General features: G+C 38.2%; 2 protein-coding genes across 2 annotated transcripts; both read left to right on the top strand.

Moving 5' to 3' along the window:
• The first annotated feature begins 336 nt into the window (after positions 1-336).
• LOC130504315 (uncharacterized) lies at positions 337-5,596 on the top strand. The gene is made up of 4 exons (XM_056998929.1): positions 337-4,074; positions 4,168-4,293; positions 4,381-4,682; positions 4,770-5,596. The coding sequence occupies exon 1, from the start codon at positions 1,832-1,834 to the stop codon at positions 2,762-2,764; it is 933 nt and encodes a 310-aa protein (XP_056854909.1). The 5' UTR covers positions 337-1,831; the 3' UTR covers positions 2,765-4,074; positions 4,168-4,293; positions 4,381-4,682; positions 4,770-5,596.
• Positions 905-1,615, top strand: LOC130504316 (jasmonate-induced oxygenase 3-like). The gene is made up of 2 exons (XM_056998930.1): positions 905-1,213; positions 1,556-1,615. The coding sequence occupies exons 1-2, from the start codon at positions 905-907 to the stop codon at positions 1,613-1,615; spliced, it is 369 nt and encodes a 122-aa protein (XP_056854910.1).
• Positions 5,597-13,346: the final 7,750 nt, after the last annotated feature.

Below are 13,346 nucleotides of genomic sequence, written 5' to 3'. Positions count from 1 at the left end.
ATATTTATAAGAATAACATGATAAAAATCAGACCAACAATAACATGATAGCTATACTGGAGTAGTCTCTCATTTTTTTAAATCTCTCTTTTGAGAGCAGTTTGTGTCCTCTTGATCTCTCTTTGTTTTTCTTTTAATCTTTGTACTTTTACACTGATCTTATTATTTTAATCTTAAGAACACTTTTAAATACCACGTAGATGCACTTATTTTTTGACTATTAATGGGATTAAAAATAATATTCTTTTAATCTTATTTTTTTAATATTAATCCACGTAGTCTCCCAATTTTTAATATTTTTTTTACCACGTAGATGCACTTATTTTCTTTTAATCTTCGTACTTTTACAACTTTACAATCGTGGGATTACAATTTTTAATATTATTTTTTTAGAACACTTTTAATCTTCGTACTTTTAATATTAATATTTTTTTTAAAAAAAAGATGCACTTATTTTTCGACGCGGTGAGAATAAAAGCATGATTATCGTTGAAATTGTTAGAGAGTTTCTTAAAGAAAAAAATTTGTCTGATTAAAATTTTTTTTTGAAAAAAAAATCAACCGCGGGGCATCAAGTATTAGTGGAATCCGCAAACCGTACAAAAAACTAACCAAGATCAATCCTTAATTTATTATTTTGTAACCGATTATTATGCTTTTGTAGGGCCCAAGCCCTTTAAACCCCCATAGGACCCCTTTAAATACCCGGATAAAAATAGTCTGAGTAAAAGAAACGATGATAACACGTAGATACACTTATAATTCACGACTTAGAACATGTTCACATAATACTAGTTGTTGGGTCAAACTATTTATTAGAAAATATAATAATAACAACATTTTTTCTGCTTGTTATACTAAAATTAAAATTATGTAGAGACACCTTAGAGGATTATTGCAAGGAAATGGTGAAATTGTGCGAGAACTTGATGAAGATATTGTCGAGAAACTTGGGATTACAAGAAGATAGACTTCAAAATGCGTTTGGTGGTAAAGAGGAAGCAGGAGGATGCTTGAGGGTTAATTACTATCCAATATGTCCTCAGCCGGAGCTGACTCTCGGCCTCTCTCCGCACTCTGATCCCGGAGGATTGACGATTCTCTTGCCGGACGAATATGTCACCGGTCTTCAGGTCCGTGGATCCGACGATGCTTGGATCTCAGTCCAACCAGCTCCTCATGCTCTCATCGTTAACATTGGTGACCAAATTCAAGTAAGTATCTATTATGTTTATTTCAGTATTAATTTTTTTAATATAACGGGGTCATTTGAACCGAAACTCGAACTAGTTAAAAACTTAAAATCATATATTTTATTTGCTAGCTTTGCATGCTAACCATAATCTATCTTTTTCACTAGTAACTAGATGATAATAGCATCATCATTGATTATCTTGTATGAGTTTTTCAACTATAAAAATAATAATAAAATTAAATTATGCATTATATATAGGGAATTTGCACTAGATGGTAAAGTTTCGTCTAGATATTAGCTAGGTGGTAAAAGGGCTGTAGCAATTTCGGTAATCCCAGAACTATCCCTCATTTGATAAAAGAGTGGAGCACATGCGCCTGTCAAATTACTGACGTCACAACAGGTTGAGGCGGTTGCATAAAGGAAAAGATAATTATGCAAAGAACATAAGGTGTTGAAATATCTATAAGTGTTAAAAGTGCAAAGACCCCTAGATTTTTTCGTTCAGACTTTCGTTCTACAACATATGTGATTTTTGAAACTAAATCTCAGGTCTTATTTATTTGCCACCAACCTCTGTTTTCTCTACAAATCGCTCATAGACGTTTCTAAAAAATCTGTTTTCTCTAAAATCAAAATGGTTTCTTCGAGAATAGTCGATTACCATGAAGATCTCGTGGAAGAACCCGAAGTTGAGTTACCTCAGATGGTTTTTGCGGATGGCGAGGAACCAGTCGGCGTCAGAGTGCTTACTTACCAGTCTTCTCGAGCAATAAACACCATACTTAATGCTCTCAACGAAGCTGAGATCCAGTACCTGAGAGAGTCGTCGTTTGGTAAACTCATCGAGATAGCCGAAAAACCTGCATTTTCTGGTAGATTTGCTAGATATCTACTATCTCGACAGTTGAAGGTCGAAAAAAAACACGAAGCTTGGTTTCGGTTTGCCGGAAATCCTATTAGGTTTTCATTGAGGGAGTTTGCCATAGTCACTGGGCTTCCTTGCGGTGAAATCCCCAAAAAGCAGAAGATGAAGAAGAAGAATATCAACGAGAAACCTTATTGGCCCGAACTATTTGGGAGTATGGAAGAAATGCGAGTATCTCAGGCTGTGAAGATGCTACGAAAAAAAACGGTTACAGATCCAGATATCCGGATGAAATTGGCATGCCTTGCAATAGTTTCATCTGTGTTGCTGTCAACAAATCTTAAGATGAAAATGCTAAAGGAGTACGCTGAGCTACTTGGAGACATAGAAGAGTTTTTGTCTTTTCCATGGGGTCGTATTGCATTCGATATGCTGATGACCAGTATCAAAAAAAGGGATGAGATATCCTTGTCTCAAGATACCATTGCGCTTAAAGGCTTTGCTCTAGCTCTCCAGCTTGTAATTGTTGAAGCTGTCCCTGCTTTGACAGAAGTGGTTCAGGATGCGTGTTCTTCTTCCGAATCGGAAAGTGATGATGATGAAATAGAGTCCCCTGTTAGCAAGGCAAGGAGGAAGACTTTGAATCCTGCCCACGCAAGGGAAGTAGACAGAAAATCGGAGGTAAACATCATATTTAACTGAATAATTAGTACTAATATTATTACCTATATTAATCGTGCTTGTAGTAATTATTTAACCGGAATTGGATACTTCCATGTTGTGTAGGCTGTTGTGAACAGCATTATCCCCGAAGATCCTCATCGGCCACTCAATGATTCTGTTTTGGGTTGGCCAGACGAGGTGTTTGATATCAAAGTTGACAACCTTTTGAAGCTTATATTTCAAAAGTTTGTGTTCTCCAAAGATATGTTCAAAGGTGGAGTAACAAAATCTGATGTTGAGAAGATGCGGGAAGACTCCAAACCAAATGGCAAGAAGAAGCAGACCCGAGGGAAGGAGAAACAGAGCATAGAAGCAGAAGAAGATAAAATTTCACCAATTGTGCTTTCCCTTCTCAAACCTGAGCTCCAGCGGATCGAAGGCAAAGTGTCGTCTGGCATTGACTCCATGAAACAGTTAGCTTTGTCATCTGTACAGTACAAAGATGACGTTCTAGCCACTGTGTCTGGAATGATAAAGCAAATGAAATCGGAAATTCTGGTTTCACTTGCCCAGGGTCATGCACATGAGGTTTCAGGGTGTCACAATATCATCCTGTCAGATGGTCATGTCTCGAAGCCAAGTTCTTCGAAACAACTAACCGGTCGAAGCGAGGCCGGTAATGGGCATGCTGCTTCAGAGTGTCACCCAATCAATCCGTCTTCTTCCAATGCATCTATCCCACCTTGTTCCAACCAACCTGCAGTGGAAGGTGATGACGAGAATAACAGGGTGATCGCTAATGTGTTGGAAAATCTCAGTCATTATTCAACTCCTCCTGGATCACCCAACCAACCACCTGTAAGAATCTTCCTGTAGTGCATAACCGGTTATTTGTAAGAAAGAAATCACCGGCTATTTGAAGATAAATCCGGCTTCATGATTGCCTCATCATATAGATTGAGTAAACATATATTAAATCCATAATTATAAGTGTGTTACCGGTTTCAATTAGTGTATTCCGATTTCACTTTTTAGGTTTCCGACGGACGTGGTCAAGACGAAATCTCTTCACTACCAACCGGTGGTAAGCTGGGTGAAAGCAAACATCAACTCAGGTCTATATCTCGTCCGGAACTTAATGTAAGTATGTCTATATTAAATTTTGTAACTTACTACATATGTTGATTTGGGTTACAGATATTTATCAAAATGTTGCTACCTTCATAATATCTTTTATTTTAAAGGGGACCCTCGTACTCGCCCATCAAGATAAAAATACCATTCCTCGACGTACTCCTCTTTTTGAATTTAACAACGAAGCTTCCTCAGGATCAAAACTGTTTGCCCCCGTAAGTATAGAGTAGTTACCCCCAGCACTACCTTTTGTTACTAATATGAGAAGCCTTATGTTTAACATGATGTATAACATTATTTAATCGAAGGTCCAAAAATGGCAGTCGAAACAAAATCTCGCTTATGCCGCTACAAACGTGAATGTCGGAGATAGCAGACCTCAAATGAGTACACTATCGGGGCACAGCGGAACGGAGGATCGCCTTAGATCAGATGTATGGTCTCCGACCTCTTCTTGATTATAATGCTCAATTTATGACAAGCGCAGTCATAACAATATTAACACATATATGATATTGCAGTTCGATCAACCATCTTTCTCTTTGGGCCTGACTCAAGAGAAAGATGCTTTACCCTCGCGTGAACACGATCAGATGGGAGAGAATAATACTCATCATGGTTTGGAGACGCATCTAGATACTTTCCTCTCTCGAAAAAGCAAGCGTATCAAGACAGTCCCACAGTATTTACTTAGCGGTTACCAGTGCGGGAGTAGCATACTTAATCGTGCTCGAGAAGGTCAACTTTGTGGGGGTAGCTATTATGATATGTCGGTTGTTCGTGACAAGTATGCTCGACTGTCCACACTACTTAAGAAACCTTGGTAAATTTCATTTTATCCATCAGAAATATTTCATATATTTTGACATGTGGATTGGTAGAATAATATAGTAAAGCCTTTTTATTGCAGTTTTATAAACGTTGGTGGACTCTCGGTTACCCATAAAGACCTTATTGATATAGCGGACAGAACTCGTTTGTTACCTGGCAAGGCAAGTTATTATTTTAAAACTGATCTACGGAGAAGTGGAGTATATTTATGACACCAGCTAACTGTAAATTCAGGTCGTAGATATTCTTATGAGGGTTGTCCGATCCACCTTCGATAATCATTGTATCGGTAAAGTGGACATAAGTGCTGCGTTTCTGGACAGTCGGTTTGCAGCATTGTTGTGTAGGAACCATGCAAAATTCAAGAAGCAAAAGAATAAGGGTGCTTTCCTATTCAGCAAGAGTCTAGTAGATGGGCTCGCTAATAGCTGTCAGGCTTTTACCCCTGGAACCCGTTTTTACTTTCCAATATGCATCAGAAAAGAGCACTGGATAGGATTATGTCTGGATTTCAGTGCATCAAAGCTTTATGTTTTTGATTGCAACCCTGACTTAAACGAGGATTCTGCACTTCGGCAATCTCTTCTGCCTATCTCAGAAATGTTTCCTCTACTGGTAAAACAATCTTCCATATCTATTGCGGGTGTTGATACTCCCCTGATTGTAGAAAGGATTCAAGGTGTTGCCAAGAATGAAAACCCTGGCGAAGCGGCTATCACAGCAACCCTCCTGATTCAAACACATTCCTTGTTTGGTTCTGACCCATGCCGTGGGATAACTCCGTCAATTATCACCGATGAAGCACATAGAGCGGCTGTTATGATATACGAGTTTCATGCCAAGTTGTAGGACGACTTTCTTTTTTACTGAGGATCTAATATTATATGTTACTGCTATGTAATGCTTATTTATGTCAACCAGGATAATGCTTATTTACCTTTATAAGTTTATCAGTTTCTGTTATCTAGTATTAAAACCATTTGATGTTATGTTAAAAGCATCCAAGATTAGGAGGTTGAAAGATAAAACGGTCAATCGTTGCAATATTAAATAGGAAAATCCTGAAATACCGGTTATTCCTTCGAATTGAAGGTAGAGGATATTGTAAAACCGGTTTTATTCTTAAGTAACTTCTTCAATAGATTGTTATAACACCCGATCCAAATCAGATAAGGGAAACAAACTATTTCACATTGAAAACGTTCTTAATTTATGTTACAGACGAGTTACCATATTACATGAACCCATACTACCACATCTTACAAACACCCCAAAATAAGATAACGTTTATCTTACAAAGCAGGGACAGATAGTAGATAAAGTTTATCTTACAAGCAACCAATATAGAAACTCCTAAAAAGGACACCTTCCATGCGTTCACTGTTATTTATAAACACATAACTGCTACTGATCTTCCAGACTCCAAACCAACCATACTTTAATTTCATCAAATGCCTCCGGCTTTTTCACCGGGAGTTCCTTCAACTGCATCATCTGCATTTCTCTGTCCACCCTGAGTCGTCACTTCAGTCTCGTCTTTCACCTCTTGCTTTATGTTAACCTCACCAAACACCCGCCTCGATGGTTCACCTATGTAATTACAGTGATGAACGAGAAAGCTTAAATTACAATTTACACAGTATAAAACCGGATATCAAATAAAATAACGGTTATAACAAGGCATTATCCAGGTTTTCTATATTTTGGCTGAGAGCGACAAACCTATCTCAGATATAACTTGACCATGGCCTCTACCATTTCCTAGTGTAGAGTTGTTGATCTGACCTCCCAGTTGAAGCCCGGTATTGAACTCAGTTGACGAGGCAGTGGAAGATACATCCACTTGAGCTTGGTATTGAGGGATTTCCTGCTCCCCTGAATTGACTATGTTGAGATCGCTGGGAACATATCCAGTAAATTCAGAGCCAGGAACCCCATATATCCGGCCTAGTTGTAGCGCGTAACTTGATGCCATTAGGCTTTCATAATAGCTGTCTCTCATCGCCCAGTACCGAGCTTGATCATAGGAAACGTATCCACCACTAATCCCACTGTAGGTTGAGGGATCGTAAGCAGTTCTCAAGACTGATACTGGAGAAATCCTCGCTGCATTTTACATATATTTCGTTACTTCCTTTCTACATTAAGCATATAATTGTAGTGGGTATTGGATATCAAATGTAACCATAGGTAAGAATACATATACTACCGTTATCTTCAAGTATACCAAATGGATTGGTATCCTGTATTGGTTGGTTGACGACGGGTTGAGTGGGAGCAATCGGCACAATGTGATCACCCATTCCAGGGTCGACTCCAACGTTAAGGTCTAGAGAGTTTGTGGCTTTATCAACTTCCAACGAAAACCGATGCATAAGCATGAGTTTCTCCGGGTCATTAAATTCATTGATGACCTCTTCGCTGCACGTCAGCCGCCCCCGACTCATTATATCTGCAATATGTATAGATATCAATCTCTAGTATACAGGTTTTTCTGACTATTTTGTCTGAAAGTTAATATACTTACCATTTATCATAGCGAGGTGCTGTTCCTCGGTTACACCTTCTTGGAGGAAACTGAAGCGACCAATGTCAAACGGACTCCTGCATAAGTAGTGGTATTTGGCTACTTCTTGGGGACCACTCACTATACACAGTTTTGGTTCAGTGTTCCACTCGTGGACGCTCAGCAGCATGTCAACGTCGGCGTTTGTGCGCATTGTGTGAGGCGGACATGTTTCACCATCAGGTTCTAGCATCCATTGCGGGAGTTGGAAAGTGACAACAAGTGGTGATTGTCGGCCAAGATTGAAGAGACCACGCACTTTCAGATCTATGGAAGCATATTCTTCATTTCTCCTAACCAGAATGGAGTGAGACATAACCGTAGCATCTTCTTCAAATCTCCAGACACCTTGTTGCGATTTAGACCACTCTCCTTTGGATATAACAACTAGCCGAGCCATCTGTTTTCATACAACAATGAGTAGTCAAAAAACACCAACCCAAAAATGCCACTATTGTCATTGTAAAAGAAACCCTCGATTTTCAGTTATTAAAAAGGCATCGATATCAAACCATAATTTTTTTTTTTTAAAAACTGAAATTTAAAGATACTTACAGTTTTCTCAGAGTTTTCTCCGGTTTGCTTAACTTCTTTCTGTACTTGATGGTTACTTATGTGTAGCGGTAGATGTAAATGGATGTACCTTTTTATAGCAAAATACATTTGTTGGAAACCGGTCATTTTTTGGTTCTAAATTAAACCAGAGAATCACACCATATCCCCCGCATTAAATGCTTGCAGGCTACCTACTGTTATACCATCATCATTACGCAGTCTGACATGACAAAACAGGTTGATAATGATTTTTATTATTTTAATTCATCATTATCTATAAAACCTGAAACGAAATCTTCTTCTTTAACTAGAAGGGGCTAACTAAAATATCTAGCACCGTTTCTTTGTTGTTAAAACGTGTCTTTCTACTGTCCGTAACAGAACTACTGGTCTAACTATTTTGGGATTTATGTAATTTATATATTTAAAGCAAATTGTTAACGGAACCAGGTTTAGACATGTCTAACCAGGGAAGCTATTTCCCCGGTTTTTTACTTAAAGATCACCAAAAATTAACTGTCTATGAATTTACTAATTTATTTGGACCATCTTTTGACAATTTCGAAGTAATATTTGTAGGCATATTTGGAAGTAATATTTGTATCTTTGATTACACAGGTTTTTTATTTGATTATGGAAGGCGGACATATATGTAGATTGAAAAACATAACTTATCACCACAAGAATTTCCGAATAATAATTCAGAAAACGGTAATATTGGAAATATCCGGATTAATATGATTTCATATAATAGTCCGCTTGGGGAATGTTTAAAGATTGAAGGGGGTTTGGTGATACGACCAATCTTTATGTGTTCACTATATACCGCCATGTTTGTAAATATAAAAAAGTTCGCTTGTTTTAACCACTTAATATATTGGAATCTGTTATTTCTATAAGCAGGGTCGGTTTATTGTTCCCGGATATATATTTAAGTTACCATTACTCGTGAGCAACTAACTGGATTTAAATATTTGTTTTCAAACTGTTTACAAATTTTCATTATTATTTTCAATTCTATTGGTAACAGTTTCTCCTCTAAATATGGTCTTATCTCAATTCGAGATTAAATTTCATTTGGACATTTTATGTGGTTCAGGATTATCATGGAAAGAAGATTTTATTTATTAAACAAACTCGGGAATATTAATAATCATGCCACATCCCACAAATGGATGCTTTATACATCAAACATCCATTAACCCTCCTAACGTACATACACCTTCATCATCCGAGTCTCTAACTTTCCTATTTAAACAAGCATAAGATTATATTGCCATTTTGCATGTTGCCCTGTTATGTCCAGGACGCTTGCATCTGCCGCATAGTGTGCGCTTCCTAGGTCCACTTGTCTGCATTATAACAATAAAATTAATATTGTGTGTGGTAGATATATATTGGAGAAGTACATAAAATACCTGAATTTCTCCTCGAGATAAAATCCGGTTTTTTCTTGGTCTACCCGGTGGTCTCCGGCTTGCTGGGGGATTTATGTCAGGCTGGTCGTTGGAACTATCGCTGGAAATTATCTCAATCACCTCATCTTCCACCACGGGGTAGATGATTCTCGCATATGCTGTCTTGTATGTTTCCAAACTATAACACTTCCCCACCAATGAATCTACTCGGACTTTGTACCTCGTTGCAGCTGCGATGGCGTGGGTGCAAGGAATCATTAGAGCTTGGAATTCGTTGCACGTACAACACTTACGGTTCAGATTGACGTGTAAAGTTTCGCCAGTTTTATCTGTCACTTCATATTCACCATTTCTGACTACTGTCACCCCAAACATTCCACTCCTTTCAAAATTTGAAGTGACGATCTCTTGAACCCGGGGAGTAAGGAAGTTAGAACCTTCTGGATCTATCTCTCGTCGGTTGGCAAACCATGTCATAAGCTTCGTGCGAATGTACTCAATGAGAGATAGTATGGGATATTCCCGGGCCTCACGCAAAACCGAGTTCCATGTCTCCGCAACATTACTTGTCATGATGTTGTATCGATTACCCTTGAAATGAGATCTTGCCCAGTGTTCGAAGCCTATACCGATGAGATAGTCGGCACAAGATGCATTGACTCTCTTAATTTCGTTGAAGGTGGTGTAGAACTCCGAAAGTCTAAATGCACGAGCAGCTTTCCCAACTAGATAACCTAGATGCTTATCCTTAAAGTAAGTTCTCACGTTTCGTTTAAGATGCAGGATGCATGCGCAATGGCGACCGTTAGGATAAACCTGAGATGATACTGAGATAATGTTATGATACAGATATATATGCCATTTTTTAAAATATTGAAAGTAACCGGTTGTACAACATTATAACAGTTGTTACAATATATAAATCCGGTTGTACTACTTATAAGTCTTACACTTCAGCTGGCATAAGTTGTTTAGTTAGACGTAAATTTTTTGAAATTAGAAAACAAACACTAGTATACTGCTCAGTACTCTTATTCACCTCAGGTACCATAGGTTATTTGACGAAAACATAAATTTAATGAAATGCAAAGAAAAAACTTACCTTTGCAAGTCCACAATATATAGAAGGATGACGATCTGAAACAAAAACAACTTCCTCGCTATCTGCTATGAACAATTTCAGTTTTCGGAAAAACCATTCCCAAGCTTTATCATTTTCTCCATCCACCACAGCAACAGCCAATGGGAAGACTTGATAATTCCCATCTTGGGCCGATGCAGTCAGTAAACACCCAGCGTACTTGCCCCTTAAGTGTGTTCCATCCACAATAACAACTTTTCTCATGTATTGGTATCCTTCGATGCTGGCAGACAAAGCCATGAACATGTACTTGAAACGATGACCAATCCCCTCTGCATATTCCGTATGCACGTCTGCAATGCTACCAGGATTTGAACTGACGAGCTTGTTTAGGTAAGATGGCAATAGGTTGTAAGATGCTCCACAAGAACCCTTAGCGTACTCCAAAGCAACTTCTCTAGACCTCCATGCTTTCCAATATGAAATGTGAACGTCGTGATCCCCTTCCATGGCCTGCATTATCTCGGTTGGTCGTGGACCACCACCCTTTCCGGCGAACCTTGCTTTCATCATTCCACCGATCACCGTATGTGTTGCTTGTGATTGGTATCCACAGCGGTCGTCAACGGAACAAGAATGTTGAGGATCAATCGTCCTAATTTCAAATAACTCTGTATTCTTCACAATGACAGCATACACTCGCCAGTTACAGGTAGTACAGAAGCATCTGAGGATCATTCCACCTGGCGATGATCGAGTGTTTCGAAATCGGAATTTATTTCTTATTGCATACATAGCCATATGGTGCTTGAACTCTTCTCTATTTTTGAAGATCATTCCAATATAGATGACATCTGGATTATGTATCTTATTTCCTGCAAATATGTATGTATATTAAAATACTGTGTAGTTGTTATTTATTTAAAGTTTCACCACCGGATTAGTCAATACATCAACTAATGAAAAGGAAACAAATAACCAGCTTTTATTTTTTTAAATATAACAGCAGAGCGAGATAGTCATATTGAAGCTACAAATTATGTGTTAACGAACCATTGGAATTACGGAGGACGAAAGAATCTTCTTCGACAGTCAGGTCAACTTCAATCGGATCCTCATGATGTGGTCCCATAACCTCACTCGCTCCCTCTCCAGTCTCCATATTATTCATTCTTCCTCTTTCTAATGCAGCTGCATCATATCAGTAAGTGGAAGTTAATTGTTGAATTTAAAAAAATTATGTGGTCATAAAGAGATCTCGAGTTATATGTTAATGTAAGTTTATTATAATAATATCCGCCTACCTTCATCGTTGACATCCTGTAATTTGTCCTGCTCGTTCCCTCCACCGTTGCAAAAATTAAGGTCATTTTGATAGGGAAATTGGAGGTTTCTCAACGAACCAGGAGTGGAATCGGTTGATGATTCTCCAATATGAACAATGGGAGGCTGGTTTATCGGGGATGCATGACCGTCTCCACTTATATCATTTGATAGAGTTATTAAAATTTCATTGTCACCCTTATTAAAACTTTCGGTCCTGCTATCTTCAAATTCTAGATTGATGAATTCATTCCAACAGTCCTCACCAACGTCATTATCTCTCTCATCTGATTCGCAGAATTGGTTAACTTCGTTATTTTCATTCCGGGTGTATGAGTAATTTGGAGTAGTAGGACGATGATTTCGTTGAGGAGTTGTACGAAATTCTGCATGGATGTATGATTTCAAATTTTTCATAATCGGAGGTTTTTCCTAATTAAATCAGGTTATATAAATATTAATCTGGTTGTTGCCGTCAATTATATGTTAGTAAAAACCTAAATTACCTTGGTCTTCTGGGAAAACCGTCGGATTGACTTTTTCAAATCGGTTTTGAATGTTCTTCCTCTGTCGATCGTCATCACTACTAATCTTATCTACCTCGTCATTTCCATTATTGATCTCACCAAACGTGGATCTGGCCTTTTCAATCTCCAGTGACAATCGGTAGACAGTAACCATGTTCTTCTCATTGAATATGTGTGCAAGTCCAGTGCAGTCGAACTCGTCTTCTCCCACAAGCTCTTCAATAAAGTAAAAAAAATTAATGAGAATATGTTTAAGTCAAATATTTTATCTTGGTAGACTTCTGTAACCTCTAATTGCCGCAAGGTGTTCTTCCTCTGTTGATCCGTCACTTAAAAACGATATGTCACCTACTGTGAATGGTTCTCTGCATAGAAATTGATACTTTGCAACTTTGGCAGATCCATACGTGACACATAACTCCACCTCCTTGGTCCACTCTTGCACACTGAACATTAGTTCAACGTCCTCTGCGTCAACTATGTTTGTTGGTGCAGATGTAGACCCTTCCGGTAAGAGCATAGTAGAGGGTAGACGATATGACAAAACCATAGGTGTTTCTTGTTCGATCTCCAACTCTTCTCTTACCAATGAGATTAACGTGTGTATTCCGTCGTTGGTCTTGGTTAATATATAATGTTCAACAGCGGAAGGATCGCCATGGAATCGCCATTCCCCATCCGAACATTTTGTCCATTGGCCACTAATAACACGTAACAGTTGACCCATCTGTGGATATAAAGATGCAGTAAACTAATACCGAATTAGTTTCATATTTATTGAAGCTAACGACAAAATTACGAAAACAATTATTACCAGGAATGTCTCCGTCAACCCAAGTAATTTATTACTTTTCAGCTTCACAGTAGTTGAAGTACTGACGTATTTATGCTTATTATTTGGATGATGTGTGGGTTTTCAGGAGGTGGAGTTAAGGTCTATATAAAGAGAGTTTCTGGGTACTATTTCGCCCATACATACACAACCATTTACATGCGTATCTTCATAGAATCACTTCATTTAATGCTCCTACCCTACCTACATGTTGGGTATATTGTAGACATTATGATTTGACAATTGGAATAAGAGACCGAAAATTATTTCTAAAATAGTCAGTCCACAAATTTTTTATAAATATCTACTACCTCAATTATTGGTTTTAATCCGGTTACGTACTCAGTTGAACCA

The sequence above is a fragment of the Raphanus sativus genome, unplaced genomic scaffold, assembly GCF_000801105.2.
Source record: "Raphanus sativus cultivar WK10039 unplaced genomic scaffold, ASM80110v3 Scaffold1491, whole genome shotgun sequence".
NCBI lineage: Eukaryota > Viridiplantae > Streptophyta > Magnoliopsida > Brassicales > Brassicaceae > Raphanus > Raphanus sativus.
Note: the sequence above shows the minus strand (reverse complement) of the source record. Positions and strands in the feature narration are given on the sequence as shown.